The 24,345-nt window shown below is 41.1% G+C and overlaps 1 protein-coding gene and 1 long non-coding RNA gene across 2 annotated transcripts; both read left to right on the top strand.

The window, feature by feature from the left end:
• The first annotated feature begins 320 nt into the window (after positions 1 to 320).
• LOC134222173 (uncharacterized) lies at positions 321 to 12,403 on the top strand. Its single transcript, XM_062701317.1, has 4 exons — positions 321 to 377; positions 11,763 to 12,000; positions 12,060 to 12,137; positions 12,199 to 12,403. Exons 1-4 carry the CDS (start codon positions 321 to 323, stop codon positions 12,291 to 12,293), a joined length of 468 nt encoding a protein of 155 aa, XP_062557301.1. The 3' UTR covers positions 12,294 to 12,403.
• A 690-nt stretch (positions 12,404 to 13,093) lies between these two features.
• On the top strand, positions 13,094 to 14,314 carry LOC134221247 (uncharacterized). The gene is made up of 3 exons (XR_009982285.1): positions 13,094 to 13,491; positions 13,551 to 13,629; positions 13,691 to 14,314. It is a non-coding gene; the product is annotated as an uncharacterized LOC134221247 (long non-coding RNA).
• The last annotated feature ends 10,031 nt before the right edge of the window (positions 14,315 to 24,345 follow it).

The following is a 24,345-nucleotide window of genomic DNA, read 5'->3' as shown; positions in this document are numbered from 1 at the left end:
AGCATTCAAGTCCTATCTGTTTGGTTCTCTATGTTGAATACTCCATTGTTATACCTGGAATCCGAGGTCAACCTTTCAAACAGAACTTCGGTGAACGTATTCACCTGCGCTCCGGAGTCTATCAGAAAAGAGCATTCCAATCCCGCAACCTTAGCGAAAATAATCCCTTCATTTGTAGACTCGGCTACGATGCACGATGCCGTTTCTGCTGTATTTGCCAGGGATTGTGAAAGCTGATAAAGCATAATTTTGAGATAATGAAATGAGTTTTAAAAATATGAACACAGGTACTTACTACAATACTACTTTTAGTTCTAACCATGTCATCGTTCGAACTGGGCTTGAACCAGTCTGTTGTGTTGACTGACCATCCCTCTGTAGGTATTGCAACCGCTAAGAAATCATTCACCGACGCTTGGATGGATTTTCTTGAAAAGTCCTGAAGATGACTTTCGTGAACCACGGTTAATGCGTGGACGATACGTATACGCTTTAATCATGAATTCAACAAAACTCAACTAGTTTATTTCTAATATTGCTTTTAAGGAATACATCAATTTCAGTTTACCATAAGTTGAAAAAAAAAACAGTTCATATAATATTACATTTAACTTCATTGACCATTCAATCATATTTGATGCGTTGACACTCGCCGCCTCTGTCTCTACTTTTCCCTCCTCTGACTCCTCGATAGCTGCAATCTTAAATAGAGGCTGTTCAAAGTACTCTTGTTTAGCCTGACGTTTCGGATTAGGCCAACCTGTGTTTGGACACTAGGGTGTCCCAAAATTGGACCAAGTCTGGGATTTTGGGGGCTCAACCTTCAAATGAAAGCTTAGGGTATAACAAAAGAAAAATTGTTCTACGACAACTCTGGGAAATGACGTTTAGGGGTGGCCCCGACGCGTTTTATGAAAAAAGTGCATTTTTTATAGGTAACATCGAAAATACCGGTACATCGGAAAGAAATTCGATGAAACCCATCCATTTTATATTTTTTACATTTAACTCAGGGTCTATACTTTATGGTAAAACTTTGATACCGCATGTTTTAGGTCTATATATTTTTCACTGATGCTTTAAATGCCCAAAAATGATGAATTTTTCTTAATATTTTTTTATTAATGCATCCAAAACGGGTATCCATCATAATGCGAAACTAGATATACATAGAAAGGTGGGGAATTTTATAACGAATATTTTGCTAAAAATAGCAACCTCTTTTCTCTATCCGTTTAAAAGTTATTCACGATTTACTGCAGCTTGGAAAAAGACTTTTTGAAATTTCGGATCATAATACCTGGATCATGTTTAAGTAAAGAAACGCCTACTTTTCCATACCAACCAAATGAGTGCTTTAATAACCAATATAGCATTCATATGAGTTGCATAAAATTGATTTTAATACTTATTTGAGTGTTATAATGGAAACCCAACGATGGACCAGCAGCAGCATGACTGACTACAAATTGTTCAGTTAGTCTGGGTGAGTACTCAAATAGATTGATGAATATGGTTTCAAAACTACCCATAGGTAGGTTCAGCTATCGTTTCATGGTTTGGTGAGCTGTGCAATGTTTCACGATAACATGGAAATTAATTGTTTTCTGACCAACTTGATTTTTTAACCATCACGATCATGTGAAGTTAATCCGGCTGGATCATTTTGGTCCCGATTTATCGATGCAATCAATTTATCATTGTATTCAGTATTGGTAGGCAAAATAGTTCGTAATTAGTGTAGATTGTTCTTATTTCCAGAGATTCCGTAGATGGTAGATGCCAAATATTTCAATATGCATTATAAAATAATAATGATGATAGTAATTTGTGTAAATAGTTGCAAAAAGATGATTTAATCAGCATGGTTGTACGTTTATCCAACGAGGCTTGCCGAATGAGATAAATACTACGAGTGCTGATAAAATCGAGTTTTGCAATTAGTTGCACACACTATTTTTTGCAATGGCGTAAAATGAGCTTAAATATGGCGTAAAATATGACAAATCGATATCAAAATGATCTAGTTGGATTTGCTTCACATGATCGTTCTTGCAAAAAATCAAGATGGTCACAAAACAACTAATTTCCATGTTATCGAGAAACATTGCACAGCTCGACAAACCATGACAAGAAAACTGAACCTACCTATGGGTAGTTTTGAAACCATATTCATCAATCTATTTGAGCACTCACCCAGACTAACTGAACAATTTGTAGTCAGTCATGTTACTGCTGGTCCATCGTTGGGTTTCCATTATAACACTCAAATAAGTATTAAAATCAATTTTATGCAACTCATATGAATACTATATTGGTTATTAAAGCGCTCATTTGGTTGGTATGGAAAAGTAGGCGTTTTTTACTTAAACATGATCCAGGTATTATGATCCGAAATTTCAAAAAGTCTTTTTCCAAGCTGCAGTAAATCGTGAATAACTTTTAAACGGATAGAGATAGAAGGTTGCAAAATATTCGTTATAAAATTCCCCATCTTTCTATGTATATCTAGTTTCGAAAGCATTATGATGGATACCCGTTTTGGATGCATTAATAAAAAAATATTAAGAAAAATTCATCATTTTTGGGCATTTAAAGCATCAGTGAAAAATATATAGACCTAAAACATGCGGTATCAAAGTTTTACCATAAAGTATAGACCCTAAGTTAAATGTAAAAAATATAAAATGGATGGGTTTCACCGAATTTCTTTCCGATATACTGGTATTTTCGATGTTACCTATAAAAAATGCACTTCTTTCATAAAACGCGTCGGGGCCACCCCTAAACGTCATTTCCCAGAGTTGTCGTAGAACAATTTTTCTTTTGTTTTACCCTAAGCTTTCATTTGAAGGTTGAGCCCCAAAAATCCCAGACTTTGTCCAATTTTGGGACACCCTATTGGACACGCACGTTGGATGTGTCCTACGACACCGCATTTGTGGCAGGATTTATCTTTGACGTTACAGTTGTTAGTCGAGTGAAAAGCACTGTAACAGCGCTCACATCTTTCATCCTCTCGGATTCGGAATCCTCCAGAAGAATATGTCTGGCTTCCTTTTGACACACGCCCACCACCTCGGCGGTACTGGTATGTGTTACGCTGGTACGTTCTTCTACTAGGTTCGAAGGGTCGGCCATAAGCGCGGCTTCCGACATTATTTCCCGCCGATGTGACCGAAGCAATCAAGGCTTGCGACTGTTTTCCCATCTTTTGATTAACATACTCTTCGTTCAACCAAATCGCCTCCAGTTTTCGAATTTTGTTCACTAAATCTGTGAAGTTGCCTTTGCGGTGAGCATTTTTAGTGCCGCAGTTTTGACTTCCCGATGCTTAGCATGTTCCGCAACCGTTGCCACGATTTCCTCCAACTCTTTCCCATCGTCAAACTCACACAGGGGAGCGATAGTTCCGACTCTTGTGATGAAACTGAGGTCAGAACCGTCTGTCCTTTGAATCATGAGAGCAAGTCTTCGTCTCATTAACATGACATCCGACCCGGAACCAAAATACGATCGCAGGCAATGCATGGCATTAGCAAAGGGCTGTGTGTCTGGATCCGGAAGATTTCGTATTTCTGAAGATATCAAGCAAGCAAGAACCAGCCTTCACACGAAACACTGTAAACATGGTTGACTAACTAGTTGACCAGCCAGCTTCAGGGAGTCACAAAGTAAATCCTTCCACTGCTCGAATACCTGTCTGTGAATGTCCTCTCCCTCCGGAGCTTTGCACTCATGCACGTTGATAAAAGCCAATGACAGATGATTAATAGAAGAGATAAACTTTGACTCGTTCAAACTCTAAGCTGCCCCGGTGTGCGCGGCAGCGCAACGCGATTATCTCTTGCGTACAAGATTGCTTTCAACTCTTCAATCTCCTTTCTTGAGACTTCCAGCTCACTGGCTAGCCGCGCACTCGTAGCCTTTTCCTCGGCTAGCTTTTTGGTTAAACCCTAGGATCAGGCTTGGCACTGGTCATGACAGTCATTGGTATGCTTGCTTAGTTTTTCCTCCAATTGATCGTCGTCACCAAACGCAACGTTAGCAACCATATCTCATGCCCAAAAGCCATAACATCGCGACCAAGAAACCACTGCCAATGCCGTATTCTACCCTAATGAATATAAACTAGAACTAATAAATATATACCAAGATAAGGATCAATTAAAAATTAAAATAACAACAAAAAATATTGATTAAAAATACACAGGAGAATCGAACTCAGAACCTCAATATCTGCTGGCTTAAACGCTAGCATTTGTACCAATTCAGATCCGTGAAGGTTGTGCTTTATAAAGCAATGATATGACAAATAAATCACAGGTAACTTTACCTCCATGCCCTTGGTCTAGGATAGGATGTGCCAATAAGTCGTACATAATCGTACCGATTTTCCGTCATTATCGTACTGATTGGGTGAAAAAGACAATCGATTACTTTGATCGGCGGTGGCACATTTTCCGAAGGGCAGCTTATTGTTAACTTGGCCGTGTTGCTGGTGCATAAAATCGATGTTCATAAAAATCTAGGACAGGATGTGCCAAGTAGTCAGTAACCGGTTGCTGATTGGTTGAAAATGACAATCGATTACTTCGATTGGTGGCGGCGGGTTTTTCGTAGGGCAGCATGTTGTTAATTTATATTAATTTACTAAATGTTGTTAATTTAGCCGTGTTGCAGGTTTGTAAAGTTGATATTAAGCAAAATACGTAAATGTTTGAATTCCAGTTTTTTGGTGAAAAAAATAAATTTTTATTGAACTGCAAACGCCATATAAATTCTCAAGGGTTGTAAAGGTTGTAAAAGTTAAAAAATATTAAAAGTCCTGGACCGGATAAAATTCCATCTAGTATAGTAAAAAACAATGTTGACTTATTTGCCAAAATTTTATCTGATTGCTTCAATAAAATAGTAGAAACCTGGTGCTATCCACAGTGTCTCAAATTAGCCAGAATAGTGCCTATTTTTAAAAATGGTGATCCTTGCAAACCGGATAATTACCGGCCCATATCCACGCTATCAGTTTTTTAACAAAATTCTTGAAAAGCTTTTAGTCAACCGTCTGTTAACCTTCATTGAACGGAATAACGTACTTTATAGTATGCAATATGCACAGAAAAAAATAATGAAAACTAATCAGCGCGTAAAAAATACAGACACGGAAAACTACACTATTCTGAGCATATATGAATCTTTTCCATCGATTTCGCCCTAAATGTATGCAATTTGTATGGCATTACCACTTAACCCTTGTGTGGCCGGCTGGGTACCCGGGTACCTTTTTGGAATTCAATTCGCGATATCTAAATAAATGTTCATAGCAGGAGGTTGAAACTCTGTCATATCCACAATAATGACGGCCAAAATCGATTGTACGGGTTAACTGAAATTTTGGTTAAGAAGGGGTTGCGGGAGGGGTTCCGACATTTTTTTACCCTTTAAATGGCCGGCAGGGTACCCGGGTACCCACAAAACTAAAATGCTTATGTCTTTGGCAATTTTTAACCGTTTTCAACCGTTTTGGGATGATTCGATTCAGAATTTTATCCTTTATCATGCGGTTTTAGGATTGGACCGGTCCGGTCCCTTGGATCACCGGGAAATCCGGATTTCTAGGGACATGTCCTGCATAGATTATACTGATCGTGGATTTCGATAGGTAGTCAGCAATATGGGTATCAAACTTCTTGATATTTCATCAGCAGGTTGATTTTTATTGATTTGGGTCCATCAGAAGTGCAGATCTTCAATTGGCCATTCCAGAACAGGTTCCTCGAGGGGTCATAGGTGGCCATGAACAATTTTCAAGGGAACATCAACAATATGGGTATCAAACTTCTTGAATTTATTTCCTGCGTGAGTTCTTGACAAGTAGACTCCGGAGTGGCCATTTTGGAACAAGTTTCCCGGGTGTGGAAGGGGGGGGGGGGGGGTTGTTTGGTCAAGGTTGGCCACAAACATTTCTCATTGAATCATCAACAATATGGATGTCAAAATTCTTGAAACTTCCACAGCAGACTGTTGTTTATTATCTTGGTTGTGATGTGTGAAAACTTGAGTGGCCATTTCGGAACAGGTTCCCAGTGGGGCCAAGAATGATCATAAACAATTTTCAATGGAACCTCAACAATATGGGCATCAAACTTCTTGAAATTCTTATTGTTTTAGAGTTACCAGACGTGCTGACTTTATAGCTTCCATTCCAGGACAGGTTCCCCGTAGGGTCTTAAGTGGCCATGAATACTTGTCAATATAAATAAATATAAATAAAAAGAAAAAAAGAAAGCTGCAGTTTTTTGCAATCCGTGTGTTGAGAGCAAAATCATTGCAAGGACCACCCTTTGACACCAGAAGGCAACTAAGTGGACCACCGAAAGCTCCAAAACATCCGGAGAAGTTGCCGATTCTGAAAATTTATTATATTAGAAAACTGAGACTTTTTAGAATTTTAGTGTTGTAGCAATGAGCGAGCAAAATCAATACAAGGACTACTTATTCATCCCGTATGGCCACTAAGTGGTTTTCAGAAAGTGCTGGAACATCAGGAGAAATGACCAGGTGTAGAAGATTATATTTTGAAGTTACGATTTCTTTTTTATAAATCTATTGATGGTGTAATGCCAATTCTGGAAGTCCGTCCTAGAAACTATTACTTGTTGTAGCATTGTGAGAGTAAATTCATTGCATGAGCAACGCATTGACCACCATTGGTCATCTGGCACGGAAGGTCTGGAACACCCATAGTGAAGACAAATTCTTGAAAATCGTCCTAGAATACAGTGGTTTGTTATGAATGTGAGAGCAAAACTCCGCTAAATGGTCCTCCGGGAACTCCGGAACATTCTGAGAAAAGGGCCAATTTTTAAATTCATCCTCGTAAACCGTACTGTTTCACAAAACGATTTATGCATCAAAATGAGACCAATATCATTTCAAGAAACGAACGTTCACCCCGGGAGGCCACTAAGTGGTGCTCCAGAAGCTCCGGTATAGCCGAAAAGGTAATCAATTCTAGAAACTCGCCCTAGAAAGCTGCGACTTTTTTTTTGTAGCTGTGTGCGATCAAAATCAATTCGAGAATCATTCATTGACACCGTGTGGCCGTTAGGTGAGCATCTGGAAGCTTCGGAGCTTTCGAAGATGTGCCAATTTTTAAGTCGTCCTAGAAAGTTGTGAGTTTTTAGAAATCACTTGTTAAGAAATGTGAGAGCATAATTGATGCAATCTAAACGAATAACCACAATACATCCAATAATGCTGCGACGTTCAATAAATCGTTCGTTTACTTCAAATGGTGGAAGAAAATAAGATAGTACGAAATCGTCTTATGACAAGTAAAGACACTCCACTAGAAGCTCTAAACAATCTTTAACTGACGTATTGTATAGCTCCACAATTGTCAATGTTGGGTGATGTTCCTCCAGTTTTCATGTACGTTTAGAGTTTCCAGGTCCGATTCCACCGCGTGCAGCAGCTAGCGTGTCCGTGGCCTTCCACGAAGTCACTGGCCTCTTTCCGGATCTTTGCTGAATTTTGTTTTTGCTATTCTTTCTTCCGACATTCACACTAAGTGACCAGCCCACTGGAGTTTGCCGTATTTTATACGATTCACAATATTTTCTTCTTTACACACTTGATACAGCTCGTGATTCATGCGTCTGCGCCACATATCTTTTTCTAGTTTCCCATCGAGAATTGTACGTAGCACTTTTCGCTCAAAAACGTCAATAGCTTTCCTGTTCGCCTCTTTTTACATTCTTACGAATCAGAGCAAATTTCGTTTCCAATATTCGAGGAAGCCCCTGTTCGCAGCAGCAATACGTTTTTTCACTTCACAGGAAACGTCATTGTCACATGTCATGTGTTCAAAGATAAACAAATTCTTAAACAACTTCCCCATCAAGCACTACTTCAGCACTAACACCAATAGGTCTACTTTTATCTTTACCCGCAACCATGTACTCCGTCTTGGTAGAGTCGATGATTTAGCCTATCTTCGTTGGCTCCCTCTTCATTAGGGCAAATGCGTCCACTACTGCCCTGCGATCGAGGGTAGTCAATGTCGTCCGCAAAGATCAGGAGCATATGCGATCATGTGATGATAGTGTCATTCTTCTGCACACCAGATCTCCTAATCACATCCTCGAGTGCAATATTTACAATAAATTTAAAAGCGCATCACTCTGCTTCAATCTCTCCACGGTCACAAACGCGGTTGATACGTCGTCTGCAACCCGAATACTTTATTTCGAGTTATCAAGCGTTGCACGTATGATCGTAATCAGCTTCGCCGGAAAACCATGTTTAGACATTATCTGCCACAGCTAATTTCTTTTCACTAAATCGTACGCTGCTTTGAAATAAATAGACAGATGGTGAGTCTGCAAGTTGTACTCCCGAAATTCATAAAGGATCATCTTCAGGCTAAACATCTCATCCGTCGTTGATCGGCCTTCAGGGCCAGACAGGTAGATTTTGAAACTGGAACGACGAAACTGATAGGACTAGCCAATTTCTTCATCTACTGAGGGAACGCATCTAGTTATTGATTTTTTTTTCAGTCACCCATCACTTGCCCACTGCAAGCCGAATATACCTCTGCACTTGTCCGAGTTCGTACGGAATTTATTGGAATTTTTGGGTTAAGGTTCGAGAGGCAGAGGTCCGTCTTGGTTAACGAACTGTCAATGTTATAGATAGAAAGCAACTGATGGAATTTCTAATTGGATGTAGGAAATGAGCTCTTTAGTTCATTTCCAATTCTAGCAGATACGGCTAGAATAGTCAAGTTGAAGGTATAGGAATAGAAATGGAAATGGTATGGAAGTCCATTTCCAGTTCTAGCGAATGCTAGAGATAAATATAAAGAAATATACAAAGTAGGAGAATGGAACGGACCATGGATTGAACCCACGACTTTCCGCGTATGAGGCAGAAGCAGTAGCCTTATGACTACCAAGCCCGCTCTCGTCTCCTTCTATTTTTACTTTGTTACAAAAAAATTGTTCACGATTACGCAACTGTTGAAAACAAAATGTAAGAAATGACGATTGCTTTGGGAATTCCGGTATTTCAGGAGGACTTCTTGGTGGCCACTCGGGACAATGAATGATATTCGCAATCTCGCGCTTCCATACTGATATTACAAACGATTTTCGAAAGTTTCTAGAACGAACTCCAATAATTTACCACTGCTCTGGATGTCCCTGCACTTCTGGTGCACCATTTGGGGACCACCAGGTATCCCTTGCATTAATTTTGCTCTCACAACAAATGACGAATTTCAAGAATTTCTGGAATCGATCATATCTCCGAGTGTCCGGAATCTTATGGTAGGTCTTCTGCTGGTGACCCGGCGTCAATGAGTGGTCCTTGCATTGATTTTGCTCTTACATTGCTAGATAAATTGATTTAAATCAAAATGCGGCTCTGAAAATGTTTATGAACACTCTTGACTCCTCAGGGAACCTGTTCCAGAATTGGCAATCCGCGGTGAACTTGTTTGATGAACCCAAATAGATCAGAAATGAACGCTTAAACAATTTCAAAAAAATTGACACCCATTTTGTTGGGGTTCCAATGAGAAATGTTTTTGGCCAACCTCGGCTCCCGGGGAACCTGTTCCAGAATGGCCACTCCGGAGTCAACTTGTCTGGTGAGCCTAGGATCATGAATGATATACGTAAGAGTTAATTTCATGAAGTTTGATACCCATATTGTGGATGTTCCATTGAACAATGTTCATGGCCACCTATGGCCCCTCGAGGAACCTGTTCTGGAATGGCCAATCGAAAGTCTGCATTTCTGATGGACCCAAATCGATAAAAATCAATCTAGTGATGAAATTTCAAGAAGTTTGATACCCATATAGCTGATTAGCTACTGAAATCCACGATCAGTATCATTTATGCAGGACATGTTCCTGGAAATCCGGATTTTCCAGGAATCGAATTGACCGGATCGGCTCATCCTGATAACATCTTTATAGAAGAGAAAATTCTGAATCGAATAAGCCCAAAATTGTTGAAATCGGTTGTAAATTTCCAGAGATATAAGCATTTTAGTTTCGTGGGTACCCGGGTACCCTGCCGGCCTGTTAAGGGTGTTTTTTTGCCGGCCACACAACGGTTAATCGAATAAATAGTGACCAGGGTTTCAACTTTTCGTTTCAATGAGACCAAAGCAAGCGTTTCTCGGGCCAAGGGAGAATCTTTTTTCGTTGTTTATGTTGAGGATCATCTTTCACCTATCAATCTTTCTCTACAATTACCCTTGGATGATAAACGAAAATCTTGCCTATTAGATGAAAATCCTCTTTCGTTTCATCACTTTTACCCACCCACTCACTTTTCGCGAGAATTATCGCAGAACAATTACAAAATTGTATGGCCGCGCCGGGATTCGAACCCAGAATAGTAACAATAATAGCCGTAGGAATGCGGTTACTCTAGCCACATCACCACGCTATCTGTATGAAAGCATTAGGTTATTTGTTCTACATAAGCTACTACCATTTGCTTTGAAGATGCCACGAAAAGACTCGAATATGAAAGAAAAAGAGCAAACCAACGTTTGGCGGCAATCGAAGTGAGCGAAAAATCATTATCACTCTCCAGGCTGTTTTTCTTTCCCGAAAAGCGATTTCTCCCCGAAAATTTTCGTGAGGGAGCATCCTGTGCTCCTGAGATTGAGTGAGCGATACGAACCCTGATAGTGACATAATGCAATACAAATTGCATGCATTCAAACGAAAAAATCATTTAAAATTACATTCTTTTTGGCATTCCCTTTATGTGCATTACTTTCGTGTAAATTTCAACAACTTTTTCTATCTGTGTGGCTTTAGAAAAGGCTGTAGTACAACTATAGCCATTACTGAGTTAGTTGATAGTTTGATATCTGATATCGACTCAAAAAAACACGTAGGCGCTCTGTTTCTCGATTTGAAGAAGGCTTTTGATACATTGAATCATGAAATCCTACTTAAGAAGCTTGATCGTTATGGTATCAGAGGTAGAGCTAATGACTTAATCTGTAGCTATTTACATAATTGTCAGCAGTTCGTATCATTAGATGGTGAAAAAAGCTCTTTCAAGTTAATCAACACGGGAGTACCGCAAGGAAGGAATGTTGGACCGTTACTTTTCTTAATTTATGTTAATGATTTATACAAAATTGGTCTGAAAGGAATCCCTAGACTTTTTGCAGATGACACTGCTCTTTTTTACCCCAATAGTAATCCCCAAGTTATAATTTCGCATATCAATCACGATTTAGAGAAACTACAAAAATATTTGTCTAGCAACCTATTATCACTAAATATTGGTTAAACTAAGTACATGATATTCCATTCGCCAAGAAGATCTTTGCCGCAACTAGAGGATCCAATACTTGGGCCTCATAAAATTGAATGTTGTTACACTGCATTTCGTTCTTCGGGACTAGCAATTGAGTATTATATACCTAATACGCCAAAATCATCAAAATGCCACTACTAAACACACCACGACGCTAAAATAACACCCAGCTCTACAACGAAGAAAGTTGGTAGCACTCGCTCTAGCTCTGACATACCACTTTGACGGGTGCTACTTCCGCCGATCACATAATTGGAAGCAACAGATCAAAAAGATTGTGTCGTACGGTGTGTAAGAGTTGAGGATCCCTAAAATAGTCTTCGCGGAAGAAATATAAAAAACACACGTGCCGATTCTACGAGACTACACTATCTCTGTTATCTCACAGGCACGTGTGCTTAGACCAACTGCCGTGTAGCTACCAGCCCTGAAGAGAGTGAATCATACCGATTCACCTGGGATTGCTTTACCAGTCCCCAAAGTTCCCAGGAGGACAATTGGTGGCAAACACTAAACAAAATCGCGAGCATACCCACACAGGCAAAAGCGCACCTGGCCATCCACCACAATAAAAGGGGAAGACAGCATTCTAATCATCCACCGTACAGTCACAGTGAGACAGACACTGAATTAGAAACAGGTAAAATGAGCAGCAAATTTATCTAAGGATATTCTCACTCAATACCGCGTCTCACGCAGGTTTTCAATCCCCGCGCACGCGGGCGCAAGCTGTGCAGATTAAAAAAAATCACCAGGCAGCAAAGGCCCTCGAACGAGGTAAAATATAGCACGGACAATTTTTAGTCAACACACATGCTCATGCGACTACCCTGATTAGGGCCTTTTATTTCTGTATCCATTGCAGCCAGCCACCTGCCACCAAACCACGCTAGCAGCAATCACGCCAACGACACTGGGACGACAGTCGCATAAAGCAATAGTGATCGTCGACCGCCCTGACCGAGCGTCTTGTATTCTCGTTGTGAGATACAAAATTCTAATTGGAATTGTGCGTCAACGACGCGAGCATGTGTTGAAGCGAAGAGGGGAGTCGTGAGGTCGACAGTCAATGGATAGTGTGTGTTCGAAGATCGGGAAAGCAACTAATGAATGGTGTATGCGATGTGTAAGGTGCATGCTGCATAGCGCACGCCTGAATCAAGCCACGCAGGGAATAGTGATCGACGGGGAACAGAATCGTGAGTGCATGTGTGGATAGGACGGAATAGTGCTGGAAAGAAGACAAACGCTGGGTGTCATTTGGTGCATGTGTCGTAGCGGCCAATAATCAAAAGGGTGTGTGTGCACTATCGAATATTACGCCATCGAATGGTGCGATTTGGAGGCGTTGTAAGTAGGGGCCCCTAAGCTGTAGCGAAGACGTTCGCTGAAGATAGCACTGCGGTGCTGGAAGGAGGTAGGCTTAGCTTGTAAGAGAAAACAAATGTTCAATACAACCATGTACCATATTTTCTTGTGTTGATTGTCATGTATTATGAGCAAATCTCCTTGAGTATCTCTTAGTCACCTTGGTGTAGCGGGCATACGTCACATTGGTAATTTCGTTCTTCGGGACTAGCAATTGAGTATTATATACCTAATACGCCAAAATCATCAAAATGCCACTACTAAACACACCACGACGCTAAAATAACACCCAGCTCTACAACGAAGAAAGTTGGTAGCACTCGCTCTAGCTCTGACATACCACTTTGACGGGTGCTACTTCCGTCGATCACATAATTGGAAGCAACAGATCAAAAAGATTGTGTCGTACGGTGTGTAAGAGTTGAGGATCCCTAAAATAGTCTTCGCGGAAGAAATATAAAAAACACACGTGCCGATTCTACGAGACTACACTATCTCTGTTATCTCACAGGCACGTGTGCTTAGACCAACTGCCGTGTAGCTACCAGCCCTGAAGAGAGTGAATCATACCGATTCACCTGGGATTGCTTTACCAGTCCCCAAAGTTCCCAGGAGGACAATTGGTGGCAAACACTAAACAAAATCGCGAGCATACCCACACAGGCAAAAGCGCACCTGGCCATCCACCACAATAAAAGGGGAAGACAGCATTCTAATCATCCACCGTACAGTCACAGTGAGACAGACACTGAATTAGAAACAGGTAAAATGAGCAGCAAATTTATCTAAGGATATTCTCACTCAATACCGCGTCTCACGCAGGTTTTCAATCCCCGCGCACGCGGGCGCAAGCTGTGCAGATTGAAAAAAAATCACCAGGCAGCAAAGGCCCTCGAACGAGGTAAAATATAGCACGGACAAATTTTAGTCAACACACATGCTCATGCGACTACCCTGATTAGGGCCCTTTATTTCTGTATCCATTGCAGCCAGCCACCTGCCACCAAACCACGCTAGCAGCAATCACGCCAACGACACTGGGACGACAGTCGCATAAAGCAATAGTGATCGTCGACCGCCCTGACCGAGCGTCTTGTATTCTCGTTGTGAGATACAAAATTCTAATTGGAATTGTGCGTCAACGACGCGAGCATGTGTTGAAGCGAAGAGGGGAAGTCGTGAGGTTGTTGAATGGTCAGGTCGACAGTCAATGGATAGTGTGTGTTCGAAGATCGGGAAAGCAACTAATGAATGGTGTATGCGATGTGTAAGGTGCATGCTGCATAGCGCACGCCTGAATCAAGCCACGCAGGGAATAGTGATCGACGGGGAACAGAATCGTGAGTGCATGTGTGGATAGGACGGAATAGTGCTGGAAAGAAGACAAACGCTGGGTGTCATTTGGTGCATGTGTCGTAGCGGCCAATAATCAAAAGGGTGTGTGTGCACTATCGAATATTGCGCCATCGAATGGTGCGATTTGGAGGCGTTGTAAGTAGGGGCCCCTAAGCTGTAGCGAAGACGTTCGCTGAAGATAGCACTGCGGTGCTGGAAGGAGGTAGGCTTAGCTTGTAAGAGAAAACAAATGTTCAATACAACCATGTACCATATTTTCTTGTGTTGATTGTCATGTATTATGAGCAAATCTCCTTGAGTATCTCTTAGTCACCTTGGTGTAGCGGGCATACGTCACATTGGTAATTAAATTACGTATTGGGGTTCTTGATGCTTAGTTTATGGAGTAACAAGAACAGACGTAACATGGCGCCCAACTGAAAATCCCACACTATATATTTTCAGTCAATTCAATTCGGGCGCGAATAACGTATCGGTCATTTTTCGTCAGTGAGTGAGTCAAATACGCGGAGTGAAACAGTTCAGTGCAAAATGGATGTGAGGCATTTAACAGAAACGGAATTGGATTATGAGCTGGCAGTGAGAAGTGTTAAAAATGTGGAGTCTATGAATAGAGATAACAAAATTGACAACCTTAGGCAGTTGATACGAGATGAACGAAACGCGTTAACTGGTCCAACGTCAGCAACACACGTTCTAGGAGATGGAGACAACATCAACTACTGTCAGCATATGATAAATCGTTTGATGGAGAGACTCAACAAGGCTTTGGACAACGAGGACGGAGACGAGATTATGGTTTGTCGGTCCAGACTATTATATTACCGGGAAAGAATAGCTGTCATAGCAGATCCAGTCTACAGACCTTATGTAGGAGGAGCGGAGAAGAAAATTGAGAGCAGCCTGCAGCAAATATCCAAATACCTTCAAGGCCAAACCAGTGTGCCACCTCCAAGCGCGTCTCGTGAGGATTTACTACCAGAGGAAGAAGACATTTTGCAAAGATTGAGAAACTCCTTCCTACAATCGAGTGTGAATTCAGCAAATAAGGCTAATCGTCAAAATGAAAGAGCAACTCTACAGCCAGCTGGAACGGGGCATCGAATAAATCCACCAGAAAGACAAAATGCGGCAGATAACGAACGTAATGGAAGTGAAAGCGAGGGTAATGCAGCAGTCGCTAATTTGTTTGGGAATCTTAATTTATTACAATCGATACCACCACCCCCGACGCCACCCCCACGCTTATTAACACCAGGAGCCAATAGAGCAGCACCACACGTACCGAGTTTATCAGCGGCAGATGGTTATTTTCAAGATATTCGAGATGATATGATACGGTATCTTCTGCGACGAGAAACAGATCGTCCAGCAACAAACAGCAACAATCCAACACACAACAACCAATCCCACGGATATAATCGGCAGCGTTTCTTTCAACCGATCCATAAGTGGCCATTCTCGTATGCAGGAAAACAAAACATTCTTGAGCTAGCAACTTTTTTGAATAGAGTCAAGATCTACGCGGAAACGGAGGACTTAGACGATCAATCCCTGATCAAAGGCATAAAACATCTTCTACACGGCCGAGCATTGGAATGGTACTCTCGAAACTACAATCACTTCGTAAACTGGGAGAGTTTCAAGCAGCAAATTAAGTCAGAGTTTCTTCCTCCAAACTTCTCACAGCTTATCAAGAGGGACCTCTACTGGCGCTTCCAAGGTCAAGACGAGCCTTTCTCTCGATATCATCAAGACCTTCTAGCGCTGTTCGAAGCGGTAGAGCCAGTGCTATTGCAACAAGATAGGTTTTTCATATTGAAGTCTAACTTGAATGCGGAATATGCTGCCATCGCATCAGCATCCAGAGTCACCACAGTCGCCGGATTAGTAGAGGTGTGCAAGGACTATGACAACGCAAAGTTATTTACCAGAAAGAATAGAATATCCCAGATCCCCAGAGCAGCTCTAGCAGAGCCAAGCTTTTCAACCCCCGCAACAAATCGTACACATAGACCTATGGAGGCGGGTAATACATGGAATCGACAGTTGCCTACACGAACACAACAGTTTAACATAATTGAGGAAGACTCGCTGCATAATGTGCAACTTCCGTCAAACACTACTGAAGAAGCCGAAGCCGAGGTTGCTTTGGGTGCCTCAGATAACGTGCAGCTAGCAGAGTATCAACGTATGGAAGATGAAATCAACGCAGTAAGAGGACCACCCGCTTCACTTCCAAGGATTTCTCAACAAAACATCGCTAGACCCGAACGAAGAATAACTATATCGTGCTGGCAGTGTGAGCAGCAGGGTCACACCTTTCCGACATGTCCGAACCCCAAAACTTTTCTGTTTTGTTATCGATGCGGCAAGAAAAGCTTCACTTCGCGAAATTGCCCAGATTGCTATGCTAGGATGACACAAGCGCTACCGGACTCTGCAATAAGATCTTCTCAGGGAAACGGAGCAGCGGGGTTTCTGCAATAAGGGACATAGATTCTCCGACACAACAAAAAGTCCCTAACTTACAAGACATCACCCACTTTCCAAATGTATCCTCCGTAGTTTTCAACACCTCAACGGGGGATAACCGCCCATATACGGACATCAACATAATGGGGAAAACGTTTAGAGGCCTTCTGGATAGTGGTGCTACTTGCAGCTTAATTGGAGGAAATCTGACTTCGATTGTGAGTGAACTAGGTCTAACAAAGTACTCTGTAGAAGGTACCATTAAAACGGCAGATAACACGGCTCACAAAGTATCCTACTATGCGTTCCTTCCAATTGAATATAATAATCAAAAACACATATTGCCAGTCATTTGTGTGGAACACCTACCGGATACATTTATCTTGGGAATGAACTTCTTCAATCTTTTCGGAGTTACTATACAAATCTGCGGGATAAACTGTACGGGAGAAACAAGTATACCATCCATTCAAGCCCTGACCGAAGCTCAACAATGTGCCCTTAAAAGCGCAATAAGCTTATTTCCATCATCGAAAAAATCAGGAAAACTTGGCAGAACGAATATCTACTTCCACAAAATAGACACAGGACAAGCAGCTCCTTTCAAGTTAAAATACTATCCACTATCAAAATTTCTGCTCGACGATTTAAATAAGGAAGTCGATCGGATGTTAGCCATGGATGTTATAGAAGAGGCCGTCTGTTGTCCATGGAACAACCCCACAGTAGCGGTGAAAAAGAAGGATGGATCCATGAGACTGTGCTTGGACGCAAGGAAGCTAAACGGAATCATTGTGCAAGAAGCATACCCAATTCCGCACATAGCCACTATCATGAAGAACTTGAGCGGTTCGCGATATTTGTCCTCAATTGACTTGGAAGCGGCCTTCTGGCAGATACCTTTGGAACCAGGCTCCAAGCAAAAAACAGCTTTTACCATTCCACAAAGAGGGCATTATCAATTCAAAGTTGTTCCGTTCGGCCTTTCCACAGCAAGCCAAGCGCTTTGCAGAGTGATGAATCATCTCTTCATAGACTTAGAACCAAAGGCATTCGTATATCTAGATGACCTGATAATCGCAACCGACACATTTGAAGAACACCTAGAAACTTTGAAGGAAGTCGCAAGGAGACTGGCGGCAGCAGGACTGACAATAAATTCGGAGAAATCAATCTTTTGTAGAAGAAGCATAAAATATCTGGGCTACGTTCTTGACGAAAAAGGCTGGAATGTTGACAAAGAAAAGACGGAGGCTGTCAGCAGTTTTCCTACTCCCACATCTAAAAAGGAAGTACAGCGTTTCTTAGGCATGTGTGGGTGGTACAGAAGGTTTATAAAAGATTTCTCTAAGATTGCCACCCCGCTGACCGAGCTAACGAGAGCTAAAGCCAAATTCATTTGGTCAGAAAAAACCGAAGTGGCATTCAACGTATTGAAGCAGCTTTTATGCACTGCTCCGGTCCTTAATACACCAGACTATACGCAGCAGTTTGCTATTTCCTGTGATGCCAGCGACATCGCCTTAGGGGCTGTGTTGACACAAGAAAAGGACAACGGCGAAAAGGTAATCGCTTACTTTTCCCAGAAACTCTCACCAGCGGAAAGGAAATATTCGGTCACTGAAAGGGAATGTCTCGCAGTGATCCGGGCAATAGAGCACTTCAGGGGCTACGTTGAGGGTAGCAGATTCGTGGTATTTTGTGACCACTCCAGCCTCACGTATCTCAAGACGATGAAAAACCCTACTCCAATAATGGCCCGGTGGATTCTACGTCTAAATGCCTTCTCTTTTGACATTAAATACCGGAAAGGATCAGCAAATGTGGTACCAGACTGTTTGAGCCGAATTGGTCAAGTGAACACCATAACCAGCAACTCTAGTACGAATCCAGATCCGTGGTACGAAGACATATTCCAGAAAGTACAACGAGACTCGGATAATTTTCCCGACTTTAGGATAATTGCCGGAAAGCTATTCAAGAACTGCAAAATTAAAGATGAGGTGGGAAATTGGACTCACAGATGGAAAGAAGTAGTCGCGGCAGGTCGAAGAGAGGAGATACTACGACAGTTCCATGATTTACCAACAGCGGCACATTTAGGACTCGATCGGACCCTCCGAAAAATCCAGTTGGACTTCTATTGGCCTAAAATGGCTATGGACGCTAAACGATACATCAGAGCTTGCGGTGTTTGCAAAGCAAGTAAAGCGCCCAATACTGTATTGACTCCAGCAATGGGTGGTATTAAGCCAGCCCGTCACCCTTGGGAACTACTATCCATTGATTGGGTAGGACCTATGGTGAGGTCAAAAAGTGGAAACACAGTCTTGTTGGTTATTACAGACTGGGTCACTAAATTCGTCATTGCGGAGCCATACCGCACCGCAAATGCCAGGCAAATGGCAGCATTCCTGGAAAAGTACGTCTTCCTGCGATTTTCAACTCCACGTATCATACTCACAGATAACGGATCGCAATTTCTTTCGAACACATTCCGATCACTTTTGCGAAGATATAACATCCAGCACATGAGGACAGCCTTCTATACTCCTATGTGCAATCCTGCGGAGCGAACCAACAGAACTCTTATAACCTGCGTTAGAACACTGTTAGATGATGATCAAAGAGAATGGGATCAAAACCTACAACAAATTATCTGCGCAGTTAACACTGCCAAACATGAGACATTAGGATGCAGTCCATATTTTGCAAACTTTGGGCGCAATCATGTACTTTTCACCGAGCAATATCCTTGTGCTGACCTCAACGTAACCAACAATGCACAGGAAAGTCAGGCAATCCGCTTGAAAGGGATTGAAAGCATCCGCTCGTTTATTATCGATCGCATCAAATCAGAGCATAACAGGAGCAAAAAGCGATATGACTTACGAACACGATCAACAATTTTCGCCGTTGGAGATTTGGTCTGGAGACGGTCGTTCACACCTTCTTCGGCGGCGGAGGCACGAACCAAGAAACTTGGGCCTAAATTTATTCCTAGCTATGTCAGGGAGCTCAAGGGACAGAATAACTATTTGCTAGAAGATGTGAAGACATCCGCGAAAGGTGTCTATCACGCCAAAGACATCAAACCAGACTAAACACCAAAATTTCCTCAAGCTATGTATACTACTTCGCAGTAAACAATGAACAACAACTTCAACAAAACACGCATTGCGGAAACTCATGTTAAAACAGGCAGCATTAGAAGAACTCTAGGTCTTGACAATTGTGAAAACCACCGGCTTGGTCGCCGTAGTTGCAAGCAAAATGACATGCTCCATGCAACACGGGAGGACACAAAACAGGACCAGCACTCACAGACCTCCTAGACGACTAGACGACTCACCTCTAATGACTGTTCAACATCAAACCGTTCGCGAATCGACGATAAATCGCCACCCTTCAGGCTATGTAGGCAACACACCACAAGTTGCTAACCAAGAAACCAAAAGGACCCACAAAAAACCGCGGATTGCCTTGAGGCCCCAAAACTGTATCGAAACCTCGTCATCCAAAGTCGGACTCCACATCCCAAACTCAACAACATCAGATAAGCAATCATCGGAAATTGCCAAAAATTGCGGATAAAACTATAGAACAGTAACTACCCATAGAGACAACAAGCCTTCTCGAAACGCTCATCCAAAGCACGTCACAACCATTACGACTCACTCACTCGCGCCCGAATTTCTTAGTCTATCGATACTCTACACCAGAAAAGCGCTCTCGAATAAGGCGCTCTCGAACATATTAATAGAAAAGCCACATACAAATGGCTAGATACTGTAAAAATCAATGTTAGTTTTTAAGCTGTAGCACGTAAGAACATTCTTTCTGTAGTGGTTACTATAGACATGTAATAGCTCTTGCAGTTTTGTCACTAACAAGTAGTGAAAGCAAGCATTTTCTTGAGTTAGCTATAAGATTTTGTTTTGGTCGAAACTACAATGTAAAGATTCAAGTTCCAACCAAGGAGATGATTTGTTGAATCTTAATCAACTAGTATTAATAACGGTAGCATAGGGTTGAGCTCAAAAACAAAAGTTCACGAAATTTTTGTGAACGCCCCCAGCCAGGCTCGTTCACAAAAATTTCGTCGCGCCTGTTCATACGTTGTGTCTCAATTTTCAAATATCTGGGCGTTCATTTGGACAATATTCTTTCTTGTTATGTCCATATAAAACATGTTTGTAATAAAGTATCATCATTGCGTGGAGTTTTAAGACGTGTCAGTAGTTTTGTCCCTCAAAAATACTTCTACAATTCTATAATGCACATATTCACTCAATATTGAGCTATTTGATTTTGAATTGGGGCCGTGCATGTAACTCAAAACGGTAAAAACTTTACAGAATAGATGCATAAAAACCATATTCAAGCTACCCATACTTTATCCTGCAGTAAACCTATGTTCGATCCTACCTCATAAAATACCACCACTAATTGGAGTATGTGAACTACAAGCTCTTATGCTTGTTCATGATGTTATCAGTAACACAACTATCCATTATAATTTTGTATTACAAACAACTTCACGAATACATAACACAATCTTGTACAAATTCGAGCAATCTCCAGTTCTGGTCTGAAACGGTTTCCAATTATTGGCCCATCAAAGTTTAACAGTCTTCCCCAAGACTTGCAGCGCATAACAAATAGATACAGCTTTAAAAATAGTGTCAGGCATTATTTGAAAAATAACATTAGTACACTTTTGATATAAATTACCAAGGCAATATATTAACCCTCGAAAGATTCATTTTTGTTTAAATATTTGTATTAAATTATGTAATGTGTTTTCTTAAAAGGACATTGTCCACTGAAAACACAATGGCAGTTTTTATGTCCTTTTGCTCCACTGCCTTTATTATTTTTGTTAATTTTAGTTCTCAGCAATTAGTCTAACTGTTAGTTTTTTTTTGTGTTGCCAATTTGCTGAGAACATAGATGCGTCCATTTCCAGGAGGCTCAATTGTAGAGCCTTTTGGTGTGGGGAAGAGTGGAGGGTCGCATAAAAAAAACTGTTGATTTTAAGCATTATCATTCACCTTTCCTTCATTTTCGATCTCAAAGTCATATTTTCATTAGCAAAAACTTCTCTCTGTTAGTCTTTCGCTTCTCTTACATAAATAATGGATGGAACGGAAAGAAAAACACCAAGTTTTTATAGGGGGAATGACGGCTTTGGCAGGTTTTGTTCTATTATTGGCAGGGGTTTTTTTTATGACTGACTAGGCTCAAATTTGGCCTAAGCATTCTTTGTATATCAAAGAATATAGTGGCCAAATTTCATAAAATTTGGTCAACAAAAACCCCCCTGCCAATAATAGGACTGCCAAAGCCGTCTTTCCCCCTACATAATATTTGGAAGATTGTGGACAAAGTTAGTTTGGCTGCACTGGCGAATGCCTCGTCAGAGCAACCGACTAAAAAACTACAAGGCAGTCTGTCACATCCTATCTTAGTCTAATACAGAGTCTATTATATAGAGTTGCGCAAAGAGAATCTTTTTACACTTATTCTGAACTTTCAACTTTTATTTTTGTTCAACCCTTAAAGCGACTTCACGGGAGTGTTCACTGCTAAAGCTTTTTAATTCGATAACCAAGTCACCCACAGAGTGCAAACACGTGAGTTTTGCTACTTTATTCCCCCCCGTGAATTGAAGTTTTTTGAAGCTGTTTCTAGAACAAATCTAATACATTTCTAATCATGCGCCATAATAATCATTAGGCGATATCAATACTTCCGCCTTACCAACAAGCATTTGTTTACTTTGCTCGATAGGTAGACGGTTTGACAGTTCAATAGGTAGATTTGGCTTCACTCTTTGCGTAACTCTATATATGTACAGTCGACTCTCCACATCTCGATGTTCTATATCTCGATATCTCTCCCTATGTCGATGGTTTTCTCGGTCCCTTCGATTTCTATACATTTGGGCATTCTACATCTCGATAACCTCCCTATCTTAATATCTCTCTATATCGATGTGTTCTGGTCATAATTTGCTCAGGATTTTCTCCCCTTATGTCGATATATTCATATTTCTAAGCTACTAGACGATTTTTGGACAATAACAAACACATGAACAACAAGAGATGACATTTGTTTTGTTGTCGTTTTTCATAGCAACGAGCTTTTTTCAATCTAGTACCCATTTCAATTATCCTTCCATTCTTCGATCTCTCCCTATCTCGATGGTCCCTTCAATATCGAGATGTGGATAGGCGACTGTATAATATACTCTGGTATACTTACGCATCTACGACTGGGACGTAAGTAAAGCATAGACAAACAAATAATGTTCCCGTCCTGACAACACGGATTTGTAATTAAACGAGCCTATTGCGATTGAATGATCCTGCAAGTGGAACGTTGGTCTTTATTGTTTGACTATGACTATGAATGGTGATGAATGACAAGCCTGCTTTGATTCGGCACGCAGAATGATCAAGAAGTGATTTATAAAGGAAAAACTAAACTGTTCCATAAGTTTGGGAAATAATCTCGAGGTCACAATTATGCCGTGTTTTATCAAATCAAATCAAATAAATCAAAAAGTTTAAGCATTTAAAGTAGTCAAAATTATGATGGGTTAATAGGTAGATACCTAATATTGCTGATAGAAGTTCATTAACCATTGCAAATATTGAATTTGATGGTGAAACTATTACTTTTTGGCTAAAGTGTTCCATAATTGTGTGGGGAGTGTAGCTAAGGTAGTGGAGGTCTACATAGTTTCATTCCTTGATGGAAGTTTAAAAATAGATTCAATGTAGACACAAACACATAACCTTACTAATAAGTTTTTACTTTATCGTTACCGGGGACCTAATGGAAAGGCCTGTGCATTTGGCGCAAATTGTAGCAAACTTTACGCGAAGTTAATGCAAGTTTGTAATGAAATGTTTTACTCTCAAGTTGGGTGTACTCATTGTAAAATTTCCCGTTGAACGCAACTTGTTGCGAGCAAATCGGATAAGCAAATGTGCCAATTCGTTTTGAAATTGCTAAGCTCTCAGTAGAGAGTAAAGCCTGTTTACGATTCATATTTGATACGTTACCTTTATCTTGCAGTGTCCTTCGTACTACAGTTATACACAAACCCAGACAAGCTTTTTCATTATGATCAAAAATCATTACCACTATTGTACTGTTTTTGTAACCGACTACCAGATGGTAAATTTTTCGCTTCGTTCTGGCTTATTCTCGCCCTAGGGACCAATCCAGCAGCTTACCAGGACAAACTGCAAGTACTTCAGCAGTAGCAGTAACACCGTAAGTTTCTTGTTAAATCTCTTATAATATGTTTCTAATTAGCGAACATGGAACGAGCCGTTTCTTGAAACCAAGAATCAGCACAACGTGCTGTGGTGGCTCTATGGTGGAAGTGCCCGAAACGGTTCGCATTTTAAATTCCACCCATCGACTTTCATCACGCCACAGGCAGCAATTTGCAGGGGTTGGATGTTTGTAAACACATTACCTACAAGAAGCATTTCTCTTTCTTCTTAAACGACTAAGGAACCAACAGCACCAGGCAGCTGTTATAGAACGGATCCGGTATTCCATGGAATTGAGGGGAGAGGAAAAGAAAGTGTTTCTGTTATGTTTCTTCGAATTTTACAAACGAAAATTAATACATTCTGATGCTTTGACCGAAGAATATTTCAGTACCAACCAAATTTCCTGCAGGTTCAGACCTGTTACCGATTCGAAAATTGTCCCGCTTGTTGTGGAATTACAAGAGGAGGAAAATCAACAACGCTAACGCAAA

The sequence above is a fragment of the Armigeres subalbatus genome, chromosome 3, assembly GCF_024139115.2.
Source record: "Armigeres subalbatus isolate Guangzhou_Male chromosome 3, GZ_Asu_2, whole genome shotgun sequence".
Classification (NCBI taxonomy): Eukaryota; Metazoa; Arthropoda; class Insecta; order Diptera; family Culicidae; genus Armigeres; species Armigeres subalbatus.
The sequence above is the reverse complement of the archived record's forward strand: the minus strand, read 5'-3'. Positions and strand labels throughout refer to the sequence as shown.

Coding starts and splice junctions, on each gene's coding strand:
- LOC134222173 (XM_062701317.1), top strand. CDS start 321: ATGTCATCGTTCGAACTGGGCTTGAACCAGTCTGTTGTGTTGACTGAC. Junction 12,001..12,059: donor AGACACTGAATTAGAAACAG/GTAAAATGAGCA, acceptor CGTCTCACGCAG/GTTTTCAATCCCCGCGCACG. Junction 12,138..12,198: donor AGCAAAGGCCCTCGAACGAG/GTAAAATATAGC, acceptor TACCCTGATTAG/GGCCTTTTATTTCTGTATCC.